The sequence below is a fragment of the Camelus dromedarius genome, chromosome 7 (genome assembly GCF_036321535.1).
Source record: "Camelus dromedarius isolate mCamDro1 chromosome 7, mCamDro1.pat, whole genome shotgun sequence".
In the NCBI taxonomy this organism is placed as follows: domain Eukaryota; kingdom Metazoa; phylum Chordata; class Mammalia; order Artiodactyla; family Camelidae; genus Camelus; species Camelus dromedarius.
In genome coordinates this window covers 78,876,033-78,903,443 of record NC_087442.1, presented here as the reverse complement: position 1 = coordinate 78,903,443, position 27,411 = coordinate 78,876,033, and the positions used below count along the sequence as shown (strand labels likewise).

The window sequence follows — 27,411 nt, the reverse complement described above, 5'->3', positions numbered from 1 at the left end:
TGGGGACCACAATTTCTAGACAGATGTGCACACAGGGATAGGTCTTGTGTCAATAGGAATTCCTCTCTCTGATGCCATGTATTACATTCTATGCAAACTTCATTAAGAGCTTCTACGGCATCCTGCTCATACCACGTAAAGAATGCCCAACACATGTTATCTTTTATAGTAACTGTCTGGCACAGGAGCAATGACATAAGTGAGTAGGGCTAAGAGTTGGGGTAAAATACATCCATTCAGGACAACTCAGATTCAAGATCTCCGACCCAAAAGAAAACATTTCAACTTCTGCATGAGTGATGTTTCATGAGTACTGTTATTTACTGTGTCCACATGTATGTCAAGTTTGCTGTGCCTGACAAAGCATGTTGGTTGTTGCTCACTTGAAGGAAGGGCCTTTCTTCCCCTGAATCCAATCCTACTCTGAAATTGGCACAAAGAATTCGAGCAAATTGCAGCTCAGTTTATTTCCATCAGCTACATGCCAAGAAAGGAGATGCGTGAGATACTATCCCCAGCCTCCAGCTGATACCAAGCCTGTAAGTTAAGATCAAAAAATATTTAAATAGTGCCCCACTCTGTGCCAGGTGACAGGCCAGGTGTTGGGCTGATTACAAAGTTTAGCTGCCTTCGACAACTCATTGGGAAACTCACTTAGTAAATGTTCCCACAAAATTGGAGACTACATATTGAGTCAGTCACCACTGTCTTGAAACTCGTATGATCAACTAAAGAACCTGCAGCTACTATCACACTCTTCTTAAAACAATTTCTCCTAAGCAGTGCATGGGGCAGATACTTCTGCCAAGATACGGCCTTTCAGCAGGGTATCTACCACTTACTTTCCACCCCAAACCAAGAGCCCACATCCTTCTCTTGCAAAGCCATGGCCATATCAGGTTGACACTAGGCTAGGCTTCCAATCATAAGCAGTCCACTCCTTATCCAGCAAAAGTAGCTTTCCTGAGATCGTCCCTTGGACTGGAGCTGTGGTTCCTGTGCCCCATATCCAAAAAGAAACCAAAACTGCTCCCATGAAAAAAGTGGGGGACCCCTGACACAAATCATACCTCTGTGGAAAATATTCTTCAGCTTCTTTGACAGTGCTTGGTCCAATTAACTGTCTCCAGTGTCTTAAACCATTTTCCCTTAATAAAACAAGGGCTAGAGACGGACCACTATTAGAAAAGAAAAAAAAATGAAGTTAATAAAAGTATGGCTCATAGCTAATTACAAACAGGTAATACAAGTGTATGTTAAATAGACTAAAAAAGTAAAATAACCCTTCCATCAAGCATCTGAAATTAACTTCTGTTGGTGTACCCTCAAGAGCATATTCATAAAAGGATGGGAGCAGAGAAAGGAAGGGAAGAGAAGGGCTTTGGTTCTGACAGAATGTTTCCTACATGGTCCCCATGCTGCTGCTGATTTATGTACCCTTGCTGGCCTTCTGCCCCTGCTGCCATTTCACTTACTTTTCTAGAAACCTAACAGATTTCTAGCATCCCTTTCCTCTCCTAGGACTAGTGATCTTTAGGATTACCAAAGCCCTTGAGAGTCCATCACGGTTCTCTACTTGGACTTGATGGTGCCACACACCCTGGATCCTGGCATTCAACTCAGCTGGGCCCCAGCAACTTCACCTGGGACCTTTGCATTGCTCTAATAACATCCCAGGAGGGCTAGAGAAGACAGACAGTTGAGCAGAGATTCGAGATGGAGGGGAGACTGGCAGAGAAGTAGGCTCAGCCCAAGTTTACAGAATTGAGAGGTCTGGCGACTTGAACACAAAGCAGGGTTAAGAGAAGGTTTAAATGATTCTAACATAAATCAGACTGTGCTTTCTAAACCTGAAATCTGTTTTACCTGGTCATGTTTTCTATAAGACTTTCAAAATAATCTTTATTTTCATGTTCCTTGCACAGTGTTTCTGCTTCTTCTCTTGATAATACTATTTGTCTTTGCATCAGTATTTTAAAGCCTTCATCTTCAATGATGTTCAAAACGGCCTCTAAATAAAAAGCCCACATAATCAGTTTCAAACTGCTGGGTTATTGGTTATATACACAATACAGAATGTATTGTCATGAGGACATAGAATGCATTTCATTCTCATATGAAATTTAAGTTTACAAAAATAGCTTATTGGATTTTAATTTAAGAAGAACAATATTCTTAACATAATTATGATGCCATTTCCAATTTTTCAGTGGACCAAAATCTATAGGTTTGAGGATGGAGAGTTTACACCAAAAAATTATATAATCAGGTAAATTTTATTTCGTATATAAAGTTAATTTAATGACATTCTCAGATATGCTAGGGCTCAGGAAAGAAAATAACTTTATACCTTTAAAATTTTTTTAAATATTATTTAATCTTTTTTAAGTGTGCTTACCTATAGGCTCTAGATAACTGAGAGATGAAATGTAATTAAGTGATTAAAAATGGGAAATTAATATACCTAAAGACTGTGGGATGTTTGAAAACTAGTTTATATAAGAAAAGTTTAAATAAATCTGTTCTAAACCTGAGTATAAACAAAAAGTAAATTGCAAAATACCATCAAAAGGCAAGACATGTATATAAAAATAACCACCATCTATGTACTAAAACCTCAAACAATATTAACAAAAGCTAAGAACACAGAACCTGGAAGTGGGTGGGTTGAGAACAGGGAGAGGAATAAAGCTCTGCTAAACTCAAAACAATTATTCCCTCTTGATTTTGCAAAGTAATCAAGTGCGAGTTTAAACACACTTCAAAAGGGTAAAAACAACATAATTATCATTTTAAAAAATTACTCATCTTCCAAAATCCTAGAAAAAGTAATCGCAAAAGGTGCTTATAGCAAAATACAAAAACCAAAAATGATAGCAAGGAAGCATAGAAAACAGAAATAATAAACAGTCATAATTATAAAATTGTATGAATTAAAATCCTCTACTAACGGAGTCTCCGATTATGGCCAACCCATTTCCAAATTCAGAACAGTGAATACTAAAAATTAGGAAACAAAGCTAAAGCAGGAATGTTTTAATTACCAAGCACTAAAGAATTATAATAAAAAGAAGAAAATTCAAATCCGGAGTTAGAAAAGGAGTGAAAATAGGCACCTAAGACATCAAAATGAATGCAAATGAATTGTTACAGATAAAAACAAAAGTTAAGAAATTATGAAAGAAAAACTGTTGAGCTGCTTTTTGAAAGAAATTGTAATGCTATTTTTTTAAGAAAGTGACCTTATAATAAATTTAATCAAGGAAAAACTGAAAACACACAAAGTACATTATGAATGAGAAATAAGTACAGCTATCCTCCATGATATTAAAACTATTTTGGTAGGATGCCCAATGCCAGTACATTTGAAAGTAAAGAAATGAATCTCAAAGGAAGTATAAATTGCCACACAATGACCCAAGAAGCTTTAAAAAGTGGAACAGATAAGTAACTATGGAAGAAATTTTGAAAGTTGTCTAAAAGCCTACTTTTTCCTCCAAAATGAAGGATCATCTTCGGTAGCTTTATTAATAAATTTTAGGTTATTGGGCTTTTAAAACTCCCCCAGTGTGCTTAACAAAGAAAAGTCAGAATAATCCTGACAATACTTGGGAAAGATTAAAGAAGAACATTTGAACTAAAATAAATATTACCAAAGAAAATCCAATAGGATGGTGTACATTATGAGCTATGAAAGTTTATCTGAGGAACCCAAGGAAGGCTGAACATTTGAAAATGTATTCTAATTACATCGATAGCCCAGCAGGTCAAAGGGGAAAGAATATTTTATGTTCATCTCAGTAAATAACAAAAAAGCATTGCATTACATCCAAAGTCTTTTTGCATCGCGTAGCAAATAGAAATACTTTGGAATAGAAGGATTTTGCCTAAAATCCAAAGTCAACATCATAATTGAAAACACTGGAGGCATTAAGAGCAGTCGAGGGTAAAACAAAGGCAGCTTCTTTCCATAACTGCCTGTAATTAACATTTTTCTAGAAGTACTAAGCAATCCATAAAGACAAGATATTTGAACAAAATGGATAACATTGTTTGAGTATAAGCTGTTTGGAAAATTCAAGAGTCTATTTTAAAAGGTAAATATTTATTATTAGATAACATAATTCAGTAAGGTGGTCAGCAGGGAAAAATATACAAAAGCCACTATCTTATATAGAAAATAAATTTAGAGGGGAAAAGATGTCACTCACTATGGGGGAGAAAGCTAAGAATAATCCTAAAAAGACGTATCTGGCACTGAAACAGCAACAACAACTATAAACAGCTGACCTTTATTAAATGAATAGTTTGAAGCAAAGAACTTTACATTGTCAACTGAAAAAACAAATGCACTGCGTGAGAGTTGTGAGTTAAGTTTCCTTTGAGGCAAAATGAGGACTATAGCCTGGGAGACAGCCTTTCAGACAGCCCTGAGGAACTGCTCTGAAGAAGCAGAGGGGAATGTCAGTACATATATATATATATATATGTATATAATCATATATATATATGATTTGGGGGGATATGTGCAGTCAAGCACACATTTTGGCATAAGGTTGCTGCTAGTCACGAGGAGCAGATGTCTCCATTAATGATTTTAGTGCTTTTTCAGATATGAGAAGATGCAAGAACTAGGGCTCATAAAATCTTCTCCTGAAAATATCTAACCATCTGAAGGCCTGTACTGCCAGTTTTTCCCAAAGCACGGAGTGCCTCATTCCTGATCACGGCCCTGAACTCCTTTCGGGGTGAGCTGAGGTCAGCTACTGCCGTGCCTAGTGACCTAATCCTTGTAGAGGCAGATGGCAAGTGACAATTTTTATTTGGGAACATATATTACCACATTTAATTGAAAAATAAGGTAACAGCTATAATGAATAAAATTTATTATATTTGAATAAAAGATGTAGTAGATGAGTTGAATAGAAGTACAGTGTATTCCTTGAAAATAAATGAGACTATAATGAAGATGTCACTTTTCCTCAAGTTAAACTATCTATATAGACTTTGGGATTTCTTGAAGTGATCCAGAAAAGTTAAATGTCAATAACAGTCAACATTTATTGAAAAAGATGAGTGATGTGTTACCACTTACTACCAAATGGCAAACATAGTAAACCTGAAATGATAAAAAAACTAAAGCTAGAGTCAAACAGTAGATCAGTGGGAGGGAGACACAGAATAACCAACTTCAAAGTTTGTTTTCCCCCTTTTTAATTAACACTTTTATGGCATCCTCAAGTATCAATACGGGTTGTCTATCACAGTAATATGGTATTACGCTAACAGCTATCACCAAAATTCTTCAGAGGAGAATACTGTGTTTGGGAAAAATTATTTCAACAAATTATTAAGAGTAGAAGGTGAGATCTTTGCAACTTGGTTGAGGGTGGATTTGCCTGGCTTAGAAAAACTGAACAAATACATTTGTCTACCAGGGACAGGATTCAGGGTTTCAGCAGCAATCCACATCAAGGTGACCAATATGGAAGCAGAAACTGGGCTAAACACTGCCAAGAGCTGTGAATGGAGGATAAGCTGTTCAAAAGTTGGATTTTGGCAATTTGGAGGTCGGTGGTGAACTTGTCTAGAATAGTTCTGGCAGAAGCTAAGTTGGAGAGGGTTCAGGAGTGAGTGAGGGTCAAGGAGCCAACTCACTGAGCATAGATAACTCCTTGAGAAGTTGCCTGCTGCAAAGGAGCGGAGAAACAAGGTATCAGAGAAGGGAGTGTGAGATCCAGTGAAGCTGTTTTGGTTTTGTTCTTATTTCATTAAATTATCTTTATTACTATGTTGGAGTATGTTTCTCTGCTAATAGGAAAAAGCCAGCAGCATGAGAGAAAGTATAAGAAAAGAAGGGGCATTTGCAAATGTGAAGTCCTTGGGGGAGCAGGTAGAAATGGCACACGTGGACCAAGAAAAGGGCCTGGCCTCTGATGGATCATGTACACTACAGGGTTGCCTCCCCTCCTCTCAGCCAATAATGCTGCTTCTTATTTACGGAGAAACCAGGCAGCGGAAGGCACATCCTGCAACCTCCTGCCACCAACCCGGAACTGGAACTGTCTATCCAGCCCTCTTTCCCTCTTGCTCTTTAAAAGACAAATCTCTTCTAAGCCCAATTCTCCACACCTGCTACAGAAATTACTTCCTCCCAACTCTCAATGACCTTGGCCTGTCCTAATCTTCACTCCCTTTCTTGTATCTTCAACTGTTCCTTTTCTACTGGTTGGTTCCTTCCCCTGAGTATTTATCTGCAATCAGATTTTTCCAACCTCAAATAAAAAAACATCTAAATTCTTTTCAAAAATTACTTCAATTCTGGGTTGTTCTGAGTTCACTGTATATAATCTCTCACCCCAATTTTGCAAGCACTCCACTGAAACTATTCAAGATTCCCCTCCTGGCTAACTTGAACTTGACTTTTTTAGTCTCTGTACAAACAGTGCTTCCTCCAGGAAGCTTTACGCAACTGTCCCCGCTTGGTGGCTCCATCATTATCCTTCCACTCAAATATGGGCTGCACATCCCACCTGCTTGCTTACCCCGTGAGCCATCTCTTACCATACCGCTTTCCACACCCAGCTGTTATTACCGATTACTTAGATGTATTTTGCAGCAGATTGTTGTACTAGTCAGGATAGATTATGCTGTGTAGAAAATTAAACCCAAAACATGAGTGGCTTAACACATCAGAGAGATACTTATCAGCAATGTTACCTGTTCACAACAGAGCTGCCTATTGCAGCTTTATTTATAACGGCCCAAACTGAAAGCAACTAAGACGGCCTTTAACGGGTAGCTGGACAAACTTTGGTATATTATGTTATTCAGCTATGAAAAGAAACGAGCTATTAAGCCATAGGAAGACAGGAAGGAACCTTAAGCGCATATTATTAAGTGAAAGAAATCCACCTGAAAAGGCTGCATACTGCATGATTCCAACTACAGAGTAGTCAGGAAAACGTGAAAACTACAGAGACACCAGTAAGATCAGAGATCGCCAGGGGCTGGGAGGGAGGAAAGGGGGAGGAACAGGAGCAGCACAGGGGATTTCTAGGGCAGTGATTCTACCGTATATGATGCTGTAAAAAAGATACAGTTTGCCAAAACCCAATGAATGTGCAAGACAAAGAGCAAAACTTAATGTGAACTATGGACTTTAGTTAATAACAATGCATTTATGTTGGCTCATGAATTATACAAAAAAGTATCACAATAATATAGGTTAGACACTTTCTCAACTCTTTAACTACAAAAGCGTTTCATTCTTTTTATTGAGAAATTAGTAAATTAATATTAACTAAATGTCTTGAATCAAGTACTTTTTCCGTAAATGTTTCAATTTTAAAGTAATACCTTTTACTATAATTATTATAGGGTTTATTCAAATCCCATGTACAAAATAGTTAAACAATTTATACTTTCTCTCTTACCTTTCCTTTCATGAAAGAGGGCTGGTCGAAGTAATGCCAGTATCTTTTCTACTTTTATGCTTTTCATTCTTTTAAAATCAGGGAAGAAGACGTCAATGAACTTAGTATTAGTTATATTCTCTTCAACATCACAAAACTGAGATATATTTTGTCTTTCCAGATATTCTTGTAAACTGTTGAAATCCAAAATATAATTAGAAACTGACGTTTAACAATCATGCCGAAAGATTTAGAGTTTAGTAAAACAAATACAAATTGAATTTCGCATAAAGACAAGGTGTATCACTCTCTCACATCAAAGGCTATGTATTTAATTCAACTTTCATTGAACCAATCCAAAAATTGATTTCATGAAATCGTATACATTTGACTTAATGAGTTTTTTTTTTTTAAAGAAACATCATTATTTATGGAGGAAATCATTGATTCTCAGAAGATCAACTGAGAAATAACTAGCACTTGTAAGAGTTCTGTAGGGGCCAAGACAAGATCAAAATACAAACACTAATAATAGATCTCTAATATACCAGCAATGATCAACTATAAAATAGAAAAGTTTATATAATAAAATAATATAGAAAATATTGTCCACAGATAATAGAACAAAAATAAGATACCTAAGAAATATTCTAGTAAGAAATATAAACTCATATTACTTCACTTTTATATTTACCTCTCCCTTCCATCTGAAATTTATTTTTGAGTATAATATGAGGTTAACATCTAACTTTTCTTTACAATTGAATATCCAATTGCATCAAAAACAAATGGATTGATATGTGCAAAATTTTTTAATGGAAAGACTCAATATTTTTTTCTTTCTTTTTTTTTTTTGTTCTCTTTTCTTGTGATTTGATGACTAGAAAAGTTCCTTTAACATTGTTGTAAAGTTGGTTTGGTGGTGCTGAATTCTTTTAGCTTTTGTTTATCTGTGAAGCTTTTTTTTTCTATTGACATTACAATTTTTTTTAAAGGTATATATAGTCAGTTTACAATGTTGTGTCAATTTCTGGTATATAGCACAATGCTTCAGTCATACATGAATATACATATATTCATTTTCATGTTCTTTTTCACTGTAAGCTACTACAAGATTTTGAATATATATCCCTGTGCTATACAGTATAAACTTGTTTATCTATTTTATATATACCAGTCAATATCTGCATATCTTGAACTCCCAGTTTATCCTTTCCCACCTCCCTACCCTCTGGCTACCACAAGTCTGTATTCTATGTCTGTGACTCTGTTTCTGTTTTACATAAGTTCATTTGTCTTTTTTTTTTTTTTTTAGATTCTACATGAGAGTGATATCATATGGTATTTTTCTTTCTTTTTCTGGCTTACTTCACTTAGAATAACGTTCTATAGGGCCATCCATGTTGCAACAAATGGCATTATTTTATCATTTTTTAAGGCTGAGTAGCATTCCACTGTACAAATATATGACAGCCTCTTCATCCAGTCATCTGTCAATGGACATTTAGGTTGGTTGCTTCCATGTCTTGGCTATTGTAAATAGTGCTGCTATGAACATTGGGGTGTGTGTATCTTTTCAAATTAAGGTTTATCTGTGAAGCTTTTGATTTCTCCATCAAATCTAAACAAGAGTGCTAGGTAGAGTATTCTTGATTGTAAGTTTTCCCCTTTCATCACTTTAAATATATCATTCCATTCCCCTCTGGCCTATAGAGTTTCTGCTGAAAACTCAGCTAATAAACTTATGGGAGTTTCCTTTTATGTTATTTGTTGCTTTCCTCTTGCTAATTTTAGTATTTTCTCCTTATCCTTAATTTTTGTCAATTTGGTTGCTGTGTGCCTCAGTGTGTTCCTCTTTGGGTTGATCCTGTGTGGAACTCTCTGTGCTTCCTAGACTTGAGTGACTGTTTCCTTTCCCAAGTTAGGGAAATTTCCAGCTACTATCTCTTTGAACATTTTCTCAGGTCCTTTCTCTCTCTCTTCTCTTTCTGGGACCCCTATAATGTAAATATTAGTGCACTTCTTGTTGTCTCAGAATTCTCTTAAACTATCCTCATTTCTTTTCATTGTTTTTTCTTTTTTCTGTTCTGTAGTAGTGATTTCCACTGATCCGTTCTTCTGCCGTATTTAGTCTATTCTTGATTCCTTCTAGTGTGCTACTCATTTCAGTGATTTTATTCTTCAACTCCATTTGGATATTCTTTATATTTTCCAACTCTTTGCTAAAAACTTCACTCTGTGCATCTATACTCCTCTTGAGTTCTCTGAACATCTTGGCCATCACAATAGGAGGTACATGATGTCAGTTTTTCCCATTACTGGTGATACTGATGTGGTCAAAGTGGTATCCTCCAGCCTTCTCCACTGAAAAGCTACCATTTCCACTTTGTGAGTAATAAGAAGTCTATGAGGACACTATTTGGAAATGCGCATATTATTCATGCAATGGACTTACCACCCATTAATGATTCTTGCTGCATCAATTATTATTACATGGTTTTTAATTTAGTTTGGCTTTTTTTATTTTTATTTTAAAAATATTTTTATTGAAGTATAGTCAGTTTACAATGTTGTGTCAATTTCTGGTGTACGTAGTTTGGCTTTTTAAAATCTTAATTTGGTAATCTATTTAATGGGATAGTTAACCTTTTCATATTTAGTTTAATAGCCATACACCTGACTATATTCCTTCCACCTCACTTTATGTATACTATTTTACACTGTATTTTCTTCTTTTTTCTTTCCCTTATTTGGCTGGTCTGAGCATGTTGCTATTCATTCTGGTTTTCCCCCTGTTACTGTGGAAGTTCTATTATACTTATCCACTGCACTGATGTTTACCATCTTTTACCTGCTTCTGTAATCGAACACATATGTTCCAAATATTTACTGCATTCTGGCATGCTGTTTCCCAACTTTAACACTCCATCCACTCCCGCCTCTTCTGAAAACTCAAATAAGAATCTTAAAATAATTTTAGTTGCCTTCTGCACTCATCTTTCCTCTTTGAAACTTTTGAACCATTTTGCCGTACAGACTCAGTAACTCCTAGGTTTTGTTGAGATAATTTAGGATCTATCAGAATTTTCTTCTATTTCAAGAGTCTTCCACCAGTTATTATAACCCAGAACTATATAAATGTGTGTATGTGTACTCACAAATTCCAAGGTTCACTGATAACTGTTTTTCTTCTCTTTTCCCCCCTATATTGAGGTGTCTTTCATTTTTTTGTTTGGTTCTGTCTTCTTCCAAAAATTTTCCATAGAAGGGGTACATAGGTGATATATTCCTAAGCATGTCCCTGACATCTTCCTTTGCTCCACCAGGTAAATGATACCTTGGCCTCATTAAGAATGCAGGGGTTGCAGTATTTCTCTCAGTCTGATGACAAGTCCTCTGCCAGTCAGAGATTTTTTCCCTTTATGAGTAACTTGTCCTCGGTTGCTGCAAATGTAAAGTTGGTGGAGGGGATCCCCCTGAAGTCAAGTCACTAGGGGCGCATTGTCTGTAGAGACATTTGAACCAATAACAAAACCAAGTAAGGCAGCTTTTCAGCAACACATGTAGGAGCAGTTCTAAACAATGTTAGTGACAAAATACTCCTTCTCAAAACCAATCTTTGGTTCATCAACCTTCTAAATAACTCCTGTGGTTAGTGTTTGAATTTCAATAATATATATGTAAGCTTCAAGTTAGCACATTTTTATTATTTATCTTTAATAAACAGTGTACACTGTACTCTGCATGGAGGAATCAATCCTAAAATAACAGAGCTATTGGCAATGTTGCAATTTCTGGAACTTACTGTGAAACAGGAGTTTTATGTATCTCTGTGTATAAAACAGGAGTGTACAGCAAAGACCAATTTTGAGAAGGTCATTGACAAATCTTCCAAAGTTAAGGCTTACAAATGAAAACAGTACTTCATTTCTGTGATAGACTAATGAATATACATGTTTTTCCTTTTTTAAATAATGCATTAATATAGTTATACAGTATTAACCTGTTACTTGTTTCATTTTTGATATTGTCATATTTATTTTTATTTTTTGCTTATATATTCATACAGGCACCAAATTCCATACAAGACAATTTTCACTGTTTATGTTTCTTTTTTGGGTCATTATTATTTGTCTCATTCAATAATGAGTTCTTAAAATAATTTTGTCATATAGAGGAGAGGGGCATTACGAAACTGACCTGCTGCAGGTGTTGGACATACTAAGCACACCCCTGCCTGTTCTTTCTCCCTGGAGACGGCGTACAGTGTTTTTTCCCAGGATGTTTCCATATTCGTGGTTTTTTGCATCAGTCCAGTTTGGACCACTGTAAGCCCTTTCAATTGGCAGACACATGTGTTTCTTCATTCCAGGGAATTATTTTTCCCTGTTATGTGTTGGATTACACCTTCCCCATCTGTTCTTGCTTCTCTGCATGGAATTTCTCTTCTCAGTATGTTGATCTCCCCAGTTTATTCTCCAGATTCCTTATGTCTGCTCTGAGGATGCCTGTTTCTTTCTTCCTTCCTTCCTTCCTTCCTTCCTTTCTTTCTTTCTTTCTTTTCTTGTACTTTGAGCTATTTCTTGCATCTGATTTTCCAAGTCATTCACTGGCATCTCAAGTGACTATCACACCCTGTAATTCTCCACTGAGTATAGGTCAAATTATGATTTTTTTATAATTCAAATTGGAAAGGCTTTTGTCTATGTGTATGTAGCACTTGGAGCTCAGGTACTTTTGTTATGTCAGTCCTGTTATTTTATTGAAGGGTTGTCCTGTCCCTAGCAGTCCCTTTTCACTGGGCTTGTGTTTTGATGTTTGAGGAGATCTTCCCTTCTCCGGCTGCTAGGATCCGTTAGGTGCGGAATCATTTTTCTTTGCTGGCTCATTGGGGTTTATGTCTGGATTTTGGTGTGTTAAATGTTGGAAGCCTTGTAGCTGGAAAGCAAGGCGGTCTCTAAGCTACGAGTCCGTGCTGTAGAAGCCAGCAGGCCGTCCTTCCTTGCAGGAACATTTGGAAAGATCCCTCAGAGAGATGGGCTTCAAGGGCAGGGAATTCAGTAACGCTGTTCAGCTGCATTTTGGCCTTTCAGGAGTCAGGAAGGCCCAGTGAAGGCCAATATCTGTCTTGCCCTTGGGAATCACAGGCCTCTGCTTGTTCTTTCCAAGGTCTGATGTTGTCTCCAGGTTCTGCTTTCTGAATCTGAGCTCAGACACTCCCAATGCTCTCGGTGGAGAAAGCATCACACTACCTTCCCCTTCTCTCTAGCTGGGGACGTAAACAGAGCCCCCGGCCTCACCTGTGGCCAGCTGCTTGTTAGGAAGTTTCCCTTTGATTCTGGAGAAGCAAGAAAGGTCTGGAGATGGGCACAGAGAGTAAAGGTGTAGAATTCAGACTGCTCAGATCCCAGAAACACCTTTAAAGAATCCTTTAGGAATTGTATCTATTACCTTTAATTTAAATGAGAATTTCATAAAAGAAAACAGTAGCTGTCTATAGCTATGACACATACAGGGATAAACAGGTTACCAAGACTAGAACAGACACTTGCTATGGACAGAGAAATACAGTATGTTACAGGAGGTGGCACTCTCCTTCTCTCAGTCACAGGGTTTAAGGCTGAAAAGGACCTTAGAGATCCTCTGATTTTTCCCCACCTTTGTATCCCCAGGACTTGGCGTATAGTAAGGATTTTAATAAACACTAGGTGAATGAAAGGATGCATAACAGAATGAATGAACGAATGAACGAATGAGTGAAGACTACCGGGAACTACTTATATATATGACCCCAGGTAATGTAGCTAACGGAACACCTTCCTCTTCTATAGAATGACTAGAGAGCAAAGAGAAAGGTCATTGTCTTTTTATTATTATTGTTGTTGTTGTTGTTATTATTATTTTATGTTATTTATTGATTTATTGATTTTTGGTGGGAGGTGATTAGATTTATTATTTTTAGCAGAGGTACCAGCGATTGAACCCAGGACCTTGTGCATATTAAGCATATACCGTATCGCTGAGCTATACTTTCCTCCCAAGGTCATTGTCTTTTGAGTTCTCAACACACAGGCTGATTAAGAAGACAGACATGTAAATAGATAATACGAATAATGTGATTAAAGACCATCAAGAAGGACTCTGGAGTCTGGATGGAAAGCATGGGGGCCTGTGTCCTGTTTCCCTGGTTCACCCCCCTTCTCCCAGCCAGCCATAGCATCAGGTGTGCCATCACTGGCACGGAGAGTGTTTTCCCACATTATGTGGGTTCGGAAACTGCGAGTGTTTCTCTCTGCAAGGATAACCAACCTGACAAAGACTACTACCCCACATGGAGCTCCTGTTCACAAAAGCGGCCACCTATCACCCCCAGTCCAACTGCTCTACTTTTAATATCCCTTCTTCCTCAGCCCTATCCTCCACCACCCAGAGAGGAAGGTGAGGCCACCTTGAGCAGGGGAGGAGTGACAATAAAGAACAAAACTGGACAAATGTGTAAATTACTCGTGAGAGTTTGTGTCCTTGATCCTTTAGATTCTGGATCTACTTAAAAACATGGAAACTGAATCACCATGCTGCATATCGGAAACTAACACAACATTGTAAATCAATGTATATTTCAATTTAAAAATTTTAAAGAAAAATTTAAGTACAAGTACAAATAAATTTTTTTTCAATGGCAAATGAAAGTCCACAGAACCTGTTAGGTCCTGTCTGCAGAACAAGAGCTCTGAAAACCGATTCCCAGGAAAACAGGCTCCTCACCACTTCATCCTGCCTGCTTGTGGCCAGTGCTCTGAATAAACACAAGCCAAAGGAAAATGGAATCTCTAAGTTTAAGAGGAAAATACTGCAGACCTTGCAAAATAACGTTAACACATCTCACTCCACCCCCATCCTGCCAAGTGCTTAAATTGTGCTTAACACATTGTACTGGACATGTGTCCTGGTCGCGGCTACCTTTCCAGCTTCTGCATCATCCCCATGGCCCTGGCCGTCTCCTGCTGGTCGTCCAATGGTTCTTTAGGTTCTGCCTCAGAATTAGGGTCACTTTTATCCCAGGGAGGCTGTTGTTCCTTTCCTTGAGATATAACTAGAATATAGCTTAGGCCACTTGTCATAAAAGAAACAAAATCTTCAAAGTCAGGCTACAAAATAAAATGATAATGTGTTTATCTCAGGCTCTGAAACAGATCCATCAACTACAATGGTGGCCCCTACCCAAGTCAAGGCCTCCTCCCCATCATGATCACTGGGCAAGAGTTACTTATAAGCCTCCCGTTAACAAGCACATCTGTGAGGGACAGAAGTTCACAGCTAGCAGGGGCTGATCTCAAACACAGTCTAATAACTATTCTCAAACTGCACCATGCTTCCAAATCATCTGGAAGGCTTGTTAAAACACAGATTTCTGGAGTCCAGTCCCAGAGTTTATGATCAGTAGGTTTGGGGTGGGGCCCAGGAATTGGATTTTCTCAAAAGTTCCCAGGGGACGCTGATGTAGCCGGTCCAACCCTTTCCCGGGGCCAAGGGAGATGGTGTGAGCGGTGCAGCCAGTTTACAAGGTGCTATCCGGTAGAACTTTCTGTGATGACAGACATGTTCTGTGCTCTCCAGCACAGGCTGCCGAGCTCTTGGAGTGTGGCCGGTGCAACTGAGACCCTGACTTTCTCATTTTATTTCATTTTAATGAATTTAAATTCCAACAGCCACACGTATTTAATGGCTTCCTTACTGAACACTGCATTTCTAGAAGATCTGTCTCCTGACCAACACCCTCAAGCCAGGGCACTTTCCAACACACACCACTGCCTTTATTATAACCGCCCCCACCCCCAGGCAAAAGAGAATTTTTTAAAATAGCTTGACAGAAAGGCTTTTAGGTAAAGAAAAGATTAAAGCTTTCCTGTGAAGTTTATGATAAGGAGCCTTCAGCCTGGGATAAGAATCTATAGGAAAGGCTTAGATATTCACTTCCTGAGGGCTGATGCAAGGAGTCTCAGAGAACGTATCGTAGAGAGACCTTTGCTCCCACAAAACACAGTCAGACCAGCCACTTTTGCTAGGCTGCCACTGTGTCTACTGGGGATTTCTCCAGGGTCGCTATCTTTGGGTTAACCATGATATGGACACCCACAGGGACACCTGGAGCTTATCTGGTTGGCCAGAATTATTCATTTACTTTTCCATAATGAGGAACTTAAATTTACAGGAATCCACTGTATTTGACAACACAATAGCTTCTTTTTTTTTTTTTTTCTTTTTAAGCTTTCTTACCTGGTCTGCTAATTGACTATAGAAGTACTTGACTTGTTCTTCAGTGAGCAGTCTCTTATCCTCTGCTTCGATAACAAATTGTGCATTGATAATCTTCAATTAGAGAGTAAGGTCAGTTCCAGACGTGTTGAGGGATGACAGGTAAAACAAGCCAAGCACATTTGTTTCCTAGGCTTAACGAACCACCCAGATTTGAATGCATTTCATTCTTCTGCCTCAGCACAAGCCGCAGGGCGCTAGGCTGGAGGCGGCTCAAAAATATGCAAAGAAGATCCTTTTCATTCCCCTTACTGTTTACGTTTTCAAGGCTTGAACTAGAGACTCCACAGTATTTCTATTATTTAAGTGAATTGTCTCAAAATGAAAAAAAAAAGAAAACTAACTGAATTCCAAGAAAAGATACCATTGCTTTCTGAATCATCCAAGAAGACATACATTGACAAGTACTTCTTAAACATTTATTTTCAAAATTGTTTTAATTTTCTTTTTTTACGACTTTCCTTTGGGAAGGCTATAACTCATAATCTAGTCTATCTTACTCATATAGCCACAAAAATATCCAAATTCTAGGGAAAAAGATATCATTTAAGATTTAGCCATGCTATACTTGTCTTGAAATTTTTTAATTTAATGACAAATTCAGTGTGCGTGTCACTCAAGTATATCATGCGTACAATGGACCATCTACTTGACTGGAGTTTAATCAGTGATAACACTGCTTTGTCTAAAGAAAGAGTGCATGATGGGAAGTTCATCAAAAGACATCCAACCCCTCCTGCAACAGCTCCCTATGTGACCCCCCTCTACTGCACATGCCACAGTCTTTCAAATTGCAATAGAATTTTGTTGTTTCAACACAAAATCATTGTTTAGCGATCAGCAAACCATAGCCTGAAGTCAAAATCTAGCCCACCACTCGTTTTTGGAAATTAAGCTTATTGGAACACAGCCAGTCCATTTCTTTATCTGCTGTTCATTGTTGCTTTCTCCATATGGTGGCAGAGTTAAACTGTTCTCACAGAGATCATATGCCCCCACAAGCCTGAAAATAGTTACTCTCTGGCTGCTTATAGGCAAAATCTGCTGGCCTTTAGATTAGAATGCAACTTTCCTCCAAAATTTTTTATTTTGGCTCTAAAGCAAAAACTTAAATGCATCCTTAAGTTATCATGTATCTGAAAAAGACCATGCATTTGTGACAATAGAGCAAGATAATGTGAGCTTTTAACAAGTTTGCATTGCTAATAACGAAATGCAAAGAAATCCATTAAAATCTAATATAAGAGCTATGCTTTTATCATTTATATTGGATGCTGCTAGAGCAGTTATTTAAATAAGGATGTTCTGTGGGTCTAGCCATTATAAGACAAAACGTTCAAAGCTTTTAGAGATACTTCACACCAGAAGTTCATTATGTTCTATTTTACTCTAAATGATAAGCTTATCTCCAAACTGAAAATTAAGGGATTATTTTGCAATTAATTTTTACATTAATTTTGTAGTGAAAGTATTGTTGGGAAATATTACTTACTTTGTCTTTAATTTCTAGAACTTTGCTAGCAACCACAGCATCGGGTTTGATAATGACAATACTATATACTTGTTCTAGGAAAGAAAAAATAGAAGAATTTCACGTTCTTGGCACAAAGCCTAGATAATGAATGATTTGGCAATTAGAAATGCAAACCACTAATATTTGGTGAATTTGGGTCCACAGCTTGGGTCTTATTATGGCCTTGCAACTATCAAAGAGTTTCTACTTAGAATCAAAGCACAGTTCCAGGATTTGCAAGCAGGAGAAACATTCACAAGAGTTTGCAATCAATAGGCAAAAAAAAAAAAAAAAAAAGAGTAGGTGGGCACTAGTTATTTTAATAGAATTCACACGCATGAGAGTCACACCCATGATCCATCCACTCAGTATCACTGGTGACTGGAATTTCAATGCGAGCAAACATTACAAACTGATGCTTTACCATCTATGAATTTATCTGCATTTGGCTACACAGTCTTACCCCAAGCTTTTAGTGCAGAATAGCTCACCGAGCTCACTGTTTGCCTCTGTTCCCTCCAGAGTATGAACACACAGTCACACACCCACTCAGACAGTCCAGTGAAGGAAACTGTTAACTCTTAAGTACACCAGGAGTGTGGGTCAGCAAGGAAGAAATTCTTCTTATAAGTTCTTGGCAGATGATAAAGGATGAAATAAGAGGAATCTGCTGTCCAGATCATTCACAGAGGACAGGAGCCCCCGGGCGAGGGTAACCTCTGAAAGGCTGCTGCAGGTACTTTAGACCAAAGGGAAGGCAAGTGAAGAGGTTGCTTTATTTTATTTTATTTTATTTATTTATTTATTTATTTTGCAGTAAACTAAGGGTTTATTTCAGGGAGCTGAGCAAGGGAGTGGGAGACAAGCCTCAGATCCACTTCCACTTGCTCTTTTTTTAAATTTATTTATGTATCTATTTTATAATATCATATTTTTAAATTGAAGTATAGTTAATGTACAATATTATATGTTACAGGTATACAGTATAGTCATTCACAATTTGTATACTCCATTTATAGTTATTATAAAATATTAGCTCTATTCCCCATGTTGTACATCCTTGCAGCTTATGTTATACCTGATAGCTTGTACCTCTTAATAAAAGAGGTTGCTTTTTCATAGCTGAGTCTAGCATCACACAAATCATCGTTGATCCCACCAGTCTCATCTGAATTAACGTTGATGTCTTTCCCAGCTTTTTGCTGCAAGTGATGCTGTAATGAACATCCGGTAAATTTACTTACCAACACTTTCATAGGCTGCTTCCCCAGCATCTTCTGCGTCTGAGTCCACAAACGCAACTTCATGATACTGTGGGAAAGAAATGCTAATGAAACAGTTTTATTTTAATATGATAGTGAAACAGTTTTCGGAAATTTTGTCTCTAAGAAAGATGTATAGTCCAAGGGAGAGAAAGTAAGGTGGAAATGTGCCTGCATTTATCTAACACTACTTTTCCTAAGTTTTCTACAGAAATAAAGTAAGGAATATTTGAAAGGTTGGGGCAGGGTGACTCACAAATAATGCATATATGGTGTATGGAAAATAGTTAAAAACAAAAAAAGTTTAAAATTTCAGACGAGCACAAGGCATAAAATAAGAAAGAAGCAGAGCTTAACAAGTAAGAAAGCAATTAGCATGTAATTATTATGTTAAAGATCGAAAGGGCATTTGTAAGCTTCAAGATGCGTTCCTGACCTTTGCATTTAGTAAATCAGGAATAGAAAGATATCTCCTTAACTTATTAAAAATGCCTTTCTCAAAACAATAGCCAATTTCCTACGATAGAATAAAACACTAGGAAGGAAGGGAGAGTCTTAATTTCTGGAGCAGCACTGACAGAGTTTCTGTGAATTACCTGAAAGGTTTATATATTTATATATATACTTTTTTTGGCAAGAGAATACATAATTTCAGATTCTCAATGGAATACAGACCCAAAGTTGTTTGGAAATAACTACACTGCGGGCATTCACTCCTATTATAATCAGGAATAAGAATTATGCCAGCTATGATTTCAAAGTGACCCGACTTGTATTTGCTGGACCTGTGCTGGCCAACAGGGCAGCCACTAACCACATAAGGCTATATTTGAGCACTTAAAATAAGTTTTGCCTAAATGAAGATGTCCTATGAGTAAAAAATTAACAGCGCATTCCGAAGACCTAATTTGAAAAAAATGATCGTGGAATACTTTATTGTTTTTTTATTGGGTACATCTTCAAATGGGAGTCTTTTGAATACATTGGATGTAACAAAAGATGTTTTAAAAATTAGTTTCACTTGTTTCTTTTTAAATTATTTTTAAATTTATTTTTAAAATTTATTTTATTATTTTGGGGGGAGGAGAGGGAGGTAATTAGGTTTGTTTGTTTTAGAGGAGGTACTGAGGATTGAACCCAGGACCTCATGCATGCTAAGCATGTGCTCTACCACTTGAGCTATACCCAGCCCTCCCCCCTTTAATTATTTTTAGTGTGACTAGTAGAATATTTTAAATTATGTACGTGGTTCACATCATGGCTTATATTTTATGACTATTATTGCACTAGACAAGGTAATTAGATAAGAAAACCAAATAACAGAAGTATCCGGCAAAAATTTTAAAAAAGAAGGAAATCTTGCCACTTGTGATAACATGGATGGACCTCCAGGGCATTACGCTAAGTGAAATAAGTCAGACAGAGAAAGACAAATACTGTATGATACCTTTTATATGTGGAATCTGGAAAAACTGAACTCACAGACACAGAGGACACAATGGTGGTTGCCAGAGGCAGAGGGGTTGAGTAGGGAATTGGGTGAAGACGGTCTAAAGGTACCAACTTCCAGTTATAAGCTAAGTAAGTTCTGGGGGTGTGACATACAGCATGGTAACTACAGAGCTGGAGGGAAAGGGGGTGGGGAGGATAAATGGGGAGTTCAGGATTTGTAGACACTAACTACTACATATAAAACAGATAAACAAAGTCCTACTGTAGAGCACAGGAAGCTATATTCAATAGCTTGTAATGGCCTATAATGAAAAAGAACATGAAAAGGAATATATATATAAATATATAAATGAATATATATATATAACTGAATCACTATGGTGTACACCAGAAATTAACACAACACTGTCAGTTGACTATACTTCAAAAAATAAATAAGCAAACATTTTTTCAATAAGTAAATAAAATGATCATGGAATATTATGAACAACTATAAAAAATAAACACAGAGCTAGAACACACTAAACAATATTACACTGTATGAATTTATACAATTTATGACACAAATTACAGACATTTTATGTCATCTAGTCACTATGGCTAGACGGTCAGGTTGAGCCCAGATTTTTAATAACACAGACAATACTGAAATAAATATACTTTTCTGCATTTGCCTCATTATCTTCTAAAGGAAAATTATTGGAGTGTAACTGCTCAAAGGATACATATTTTTTTTAAGGCCTTTGATTCATACTGCTAAAATACTTCCCAGAAAGGCTGCACTATTTAGACACCTAGGTAATTATAAAATTAGGGGAAATGCTATAAGAAAACAACAACAACAACAAAAAAGACATAATGTGTTTTTTTAAAATAAATTTTTAAAAATAAAATTGTCAGTAATCCAAAGTATTACCTGAGGGCGAACCATTTCACCTGCTGCAATTTTCCTCTCCTCATTGATCAAGGTAATAATTTTTTGATTAACAAGTGGCGCATTTGCACCCTTGATTTTTGCAACAATTTTGCCATTCTACAAGGGGAGACAAAAGCATGAGGGAAAGCTTTCACTTTCAGGATAAGTCAAGAATTAACTCTTCAACTGGACTAAGTCACCCCACCCTGACCCACACCCCCACCAATCCCTTTTAGCTATTGTAATTAGCCATTTCAAAATAAGTATTAGTGGTAACGAACTTTGTCTCCATTTAGTAAACCGAGCTCTGAGTTCTACCTCCAATTTGTCTATCTCCCTGCATTAAATTTTAATGGTTCTGTCCCGCCTCCCAACATTACTTTCCCTAATTTTGATGTTATGTCCCTCTTGTTTGTCTTTCAACACATATTTACAAAACACCTGTTTACTAGATTGTACCAGGGGTGATGGTATGGAATAATAGTCCTGGTCCCTAATCTAATTAAATTACAAGACAAAAAACGAAAAAACAAAAAACCCCGCAAACACATGTGAAATAACAACCATGACAGGTACCACCTAGATTGGTACAGAGAGCTGGGAGCATCTATAAGAACTGGTTCTGATTAAGGAGGTCAGTGAAAGTTCTTATCGATATCAGGAAGTGACTCTTGGTTTGAAGTGTGAAAGATAGGTAAGAAATAAAAAGGGGAAGAAAGAGCGTTGTAGGTAAAAGGAATAGAGATGCAGTAGCCCTACAGCCAAAGGGAATCTGGCGAAGGAGGAGCCAGTCGAGTGAGTGAGGGGCTGCCTGGTGTGAGATGAAGCCAGCAGTGTGGAGGAGCCAGGCCGTCTGTGCAGAGCCTTGCAGGTCACGGGAGGGTGCAGCCTTTATCCTGAGTGCAGTGCGAAGTTTAAACAGAGGCAGGGATCATGATTGGAACTGCTATTGGTAAAGATAATTTTACCTACCATATGGAGAAATGGTTAGAGGTGGAGCAGGAGATGTCTGTATACCAATCAGAAGCTATTCTAGAGGCGAAGAGGGGAGAACTGGTTGCTCGGTCTACGGCAGTGCCTCCAGGGATTGAAAGAGGGGGAAGCAGCAGATGAGTGTGAGAAAGGCGTGATGCTGAAACTGACAGGACCAAGGTCGGTGTGGATGGGGTGTGAGGTAAAGAGAGGTCACTATGACGACCTTTCTGGTTCTGGCTTGAGAAACTGGGTGAGTTAAGACACTATCGGCCAATCCCGTTTCCGATGAGGGTTGGTGTGGGAGGGGTGTGATGTTGGACCAATTCATGGTGAGATGCCCTTGAGACACCAAGAGGAGAGATTAAGGCACCAGTCGGATACACAAGTCTGGAGCTCAAAGTATAGGATTCAGGCGAAGATAGACACTTGAATTACTGATATGCAAGAGGTGATGACTGAAACTGTGTGTGGAGGAAGTTTTCTAAGGAGAGTTTATAACGTGATGAAGTCAACATGGAGCGGCTGAATGAAGAAAGGTGAACCTTCAAAGGAGAAGGAGGGGAGTAGGATCTAAGAAGCGAAAGGAAAACCAAGTCACAAAGGCCAAAAAGAAGCAAATGTTCCAAAAAGGAGATCGTGGTCACCATATTCGATACATTTGAGAGGGACAGAATGATGAAGACCTCTGCTTTCAGAAAAGAGCACTTATTATGTTTTTCAGATCATTAAAGTTGTGTGTTTATCATGGAAAATTTGGAAAATATACAAAAGTATAAGAAGAAAATTTACATTATGCATCCTTCCCCCATACATGGAAAAACAGCTATTAACATTTTGGTGAATACACTGCCTGACTTCTTTCTATGCATTTGTAAATACAAAGATAAAAGCAGTCTTTATTACAAAATAATGATCATACAAATATCTCCTTGCCTTGGTATACGTGAATATTTATAACCAATTCTCTTCTACTGGGTCCCTAATAAATTTCCAATTTTTCACTCCTGTAAACCATAATTCATCATACAGGTCTCTGATTATTTCCTTAGGAGAGGTACATGCCATTTTATTTTTCTTTTCCCTGATCAACTCAGTGTATGCTAGTCTAATCTCAATCCATTATGAGCTCCTACAGGTCAAATTATAAAATATGTTCATAAAAAAGCAAATTTAAGGCAAAAAAAAAAGTCTATAATTACCATCAGCAGAAACCAGTTCCAGTAATTTTACAGTGTTACTTGCTTGTTAGCTATAAATTGGAATCTGATAATACATTTAAGATGATAAATATACTTACAACACTGAAGAGAAAGACAGGTTCACATTTATCTCTAAATGGCTGCAAAGTCACAATGCTGTCAGCTTCTGCCTAAAAAAATAAATATTCCATATAATAATAAAGGATACTATCCCCAAGTCATTTGATATACTATATTCAAAATATGCAGATATCTACAATTTTCTATGTTTACTACAACATTTTCTGAGTACGTTATAGTTGTTCTTAGAATCAAACTGCACCCACTGGTAATTCAAGCCTTGCATCATTTGGTCTCAACTGTCTTTCTCACCGTTCACTTTTATGGTACCCAACCTGCAGCTAAACTCATCTCCTGTGGTCTGATGTACACCACCTGCGTTCTTCTCCCTTGTTACCTGTTCCTGAACTTCCTTTCCCAACACAGCTCAAGTGTCCTTCCTCCAAGAAGTCTGCCCTGCTTTCTCCCACTACAAACCATCTCCCCTCCACGTGGCATCTTACTGCCCTTCTCTCGGGCACCGGTAGCCCCTTTCAACACTGTAGTACCATTATACAGACCTATCTCGTCTCCTCTGTTAGAAGGAGAGCCACGTGCCCAGAGGGATGATGTCTCACATTCACCCTCGCGTGTCACGCCTCCCCCTCATCACTCACAGGGCCATACAGAAAGAGACGCTTACTAAGTACTTCTTGAATAAATTGGTCATCAAATTTCAGTCTTGAATTTTAAATTTTCCCACAAATTTCAAGTTATCTTAAACTGATTATATAAATAACTGTATATTAAATAACTGTGCGTTCCTGCCTATTAACATAACACTCCTTGGGCCAGCTGTCAGGATGGGATCGTATGGTAGGATTTTCTGTAAGAATTGTTTTTTCAACCAAAGGCACTTGTTTTCAAACTGGGATTTCTAGTCAAGCCAGGGTCCCTCAGCCCTGTGTCAGTCAGAAGTGCTGTGTCATAATTGTTTTTTAGTATGTTGGATTCTACATCATTTTCTTTCTTCCTTTTCAAAAAATTAGGTCCTACTGCTTTCAAAACAAAAAGGGAGGCGGGGCGGTTGAAAGGAACTAATCTATAATATTAAAGGACAGTAGTCAAAGATTATATTTAATAGTAGTCTAGGTATCATCATTGCCATTTTTATATCATAAGTATCACAATTTTATATCACAATTAAAGTATTTTATAACAATATTGCTTAAAAACTGGTAATATTTACTGAATTTTTATATGCATAGGCACAATGTTAGTAAAAGTCTTCAAGTCTTTTAAAAGGGCACATAATAGAAGAAATTTTTATACTGACCATTCAGCTTGGGGTGATTTCAATTGGTAATCAACCTCATAAGTTTTCATTTTGGACTTAAATTTACAAGTTCAGATAGGGTCCCATTCCTTGGTTAACTGCAGGAAACAAAATGTCCAGCAGAGGGCGCCCCTCCACTGCTTCCAAACGAAGTTTGGAGACCTTTTTTTCACCATCTATGAGCAGGTCGTCGCAGAAAAATAGCATCAATGTCAAATGTACTGTTGTCAGATGTAATCAAACATAACAGAGAAACCAGAGACAATGCACTTTTTTTTTCTGTTAAATTCAACAGATGCTGGCATTATGAATAGGACATATTTTGGAAAGACTGCATTAGCATTTCCCAGTGGGACAGACATGTTGGTGGAACTGACTCCTTGTGAGGTAGGCTGAAGAATACTGTCTGGCTGGGTTCCTGCAGGGAGGACACAGTCTGAAGCCTCTGGGTGGGAGGAGGCACTGTTAAGACCTGTATCCTCACAGCTCTGAGCTGTGCTGAAATGGAGCCCAGCAAACCGTGTGGGCTAATCCTTCTGCACCTACTCCTCAGCCCGCACCATGGTGCCCAGCCCACACACATACTCCAGGTTTGTTCCTACTCCGACTCTATAAACAAGGAGAGATTCAAGGACTCTGGACCACCAGGGAACACAACGTCAGGGTGCACTTTCTTCTGGCCTTGCATTTCTATGCCCTAGTCCCCCTCCAGGTAGCCTGATGGGTGAGCATCAATGGGGATCTGCCTTGTCGGTCTCTCCCCATTGACCCAATTTCCTCTTAGACCCTTGAGTTTCCCCACAACCCCTTGCTTGTGAATGTGTACTCCTACCACTGCCAGGATTCACGAGAATTTTCTGATCCTTGTTTCTCCATGATCCATGCACCAGCTGTTAGATCCTTCTGGTATTTTCTTATAACTTCTTATACCAACCCATTGTCTGTTGCACGTGGCAATCCCTGTTAGACCAAGCACCAAATCTAGACTCACAGTCTAGCTCTACTCAGGCGGTTCTGACGATTCAAAGTTAAGCAAGTTGTTATTTAAAAAATCACAGGGCCCTATTTCAGAAGACAAAGTCAACCTCTAGACAAAATGATTTAATGATTGTGTATGACCACCTACCCTCTGTCTTTCTATTTTTTAATTATTTTTCCTTTTCTCTTTGTTGGTTTCTTATTTTTTTTTCTTTGCAACCTACCCTCTTTAAGAGACAAAATTGTACTAGGTAAATTTCTAAGCTTTAGACTGCTTATTTGTAACCTTGAACTAAAAAAAAGGAAGTCCTATGGACAATGTGTCTGCAAAAGGGAATGGACAGTCTAACACAGGTTAAGGTCAGTAAGCAAATTCATCCCAAGGTCTGGGTTGAAAGGGGTCATGGAGGCCTGTGCACATGAGAACATACAGTGGCTTGAGGTTTCATGTTTGCATCGGGGATTGTGAGTTTTATAAATAAGTAACACATGAGTTATCTGCTTCTGCATCTTAGGTCCAGCTGGTCTGGATGTGTTTCTGTCCAATAGATAGAATGTGATCACATATATACTTTTAAATTCCCTAACAGTCACATTTTTAAACTACAAAAAAAAAGTGAATATAATCTAATAATATATTTTACTTAATCCAGTACATCCCCAAATGATCATTTTAACATGTAATCCATGCAAAAATTATTAATGAGCTATTTCACATTCTCTTTTTCACAATAAGTCTTCAAAATCTAGTGTGTGTTTTATACTTAGGGTACATCTCAATTTGTGGGCTAAATTTTAATCATAAATAACTGACCTTTAACTAGATTTAATAAAATTTACAGTCAAAAAGGTAGATTCACATACCTAAGTTGCTCAGTTCAGTTGTTTTACAATAACTGAATTGAGTAGCTTTTTAAATATAAATTTAAATTAATTAAAATTAAAAATTCAACTCCTCAATGACACTAGCTGTATTTCAAGTGCTCAAAAGCCACTTATGCCCAGTGGGTACCATATGAGACAAGAAGCAGTTGATATTAGCTCTAAGCTAATATTAGCTCTAAGCAGTTAATAATTTGATGTAGATAAATTGATGAGTTTGGCTGTTATATTTTAATTCACTGTCACATATGGGAGGCAGATAAGGGAGGGGGAAATCGCTACCGATTTAAAATTGTTAACTGGATAAATGCCCAGAGTCTTATCCAATGCTACCCAGTAAATGGGATTTGCAGCCCTTATTCTGAGCACACACCATACGATCAGGTGAAAAGAAACATGGCAATAGACAGATACCCATCTTTATGTTTTTCTAATGTTCACAACCATGGTAAACAACCGCAGCATTATAGGAATAGGATAAAAATCACATTCATTCTCAGATCCAGAAGAATTAAATATATAGTAAAATTGCTGAGTAAATACTGTCCATTTTGATGAGTTGACAGGTCGCTTAAATTAAGACAGTCCTTAAAGAGAATACTTCAACCCTGAAAGTAACAAGAAAGTAATAGTCTACTGGGAATGAAATCCTTACTACAGCAAAATGCAGAATTTCATCTTCGTTCACTTCGTTTTTCAATTTTCTGAATAAAGTCTGCATTGCTTTGCAAGGTCCACACCAGGCTTGGTAAACATCAATCACTAGAAAATGAGAATATTTATGAAAGAACACAATCATAGAGCCTAGAATGATAGCAGCTTATCCCAGCCCTGTGGCAGGAGCAGGGTAAAGATGGAGCAGGTTTTGACCCTGGGAAATGGGGAGCAGTGCTCGGTGTTGGGGTGCCACAAGGTGCCCCGGGCTCAGCTCCAGACAGCAGACAACTGGAGTCCCCATACCTGTTAGGCCTTTGTTCTGCAACATCTCATCCCACAGGCTCTGATTATTGATGACCGCCTGCAAAAAGGAGGGCTCTGTCAAAGGCCTTCAGGGCCAACGCACCAAGTCAAGACCTGTCGGTATGTCATGCCCACCTGTAGCTGGATTTCTCGCTTTTTGCTTGCCAT

General features: G+C 37.8%; 1 protein-coding gene across 1 annotated transcript; it reads right to left on the bottom strand.

The window, feature by feature from the left end:
* Window positions 1-865: 865 nt before the first annotated feature.
* Window positions 866-27,411, bottom strand: NME8 (NME/NM23 family member 8). Its single transcript, XM_010989896.3, has 12 exons — window positions 27,379-27,411; window positions 27,244-27,301; window positions 26,939-27,045; window positions 23,147-23,218; window positions 20,875-20,991; window positions 18,489-18,555; window positions 17,224-17,297; window positions 15,693-15,785; window positions 14,376-14,563; window positions 7,437-7,609; window positions 1,867-2,011; window positions 866-1,178 (listed from the first exon to the last, which is right to left on the bottom strand). Exons 1-12 carry the CDS (start codon window positions 27,409-27,411, stop codon window positions 896-898), a joined length of 1,410 nt encoding a protein of 469 aa, XP_010988198.2. The 3' UTR covers window positions 866-895.

Bases quoted from the DNA above. Each gene is read 5' to 3' on its own strand.
- NME8 (XM_010989896.3), bottom strand. From the start codon at position 27,411: ATGGCAAGCAAAAAGCGAGAAATCCAGCTACAG. The intron at 15,786-17,223 runs GTAAGTAATATT...CTCTAATTGAAG, and splicing joins TTCTAGAAATTAAAGACAAA to ATTATCAATGCACAATTTGT. The intron at 1,179-1,866 runs GTAAAACAGATT...CTTTTCTAATAG, and splicing joins CTTATAGAAAACATGACCAG to TGGTCCGTCTCTAGCCCTTG.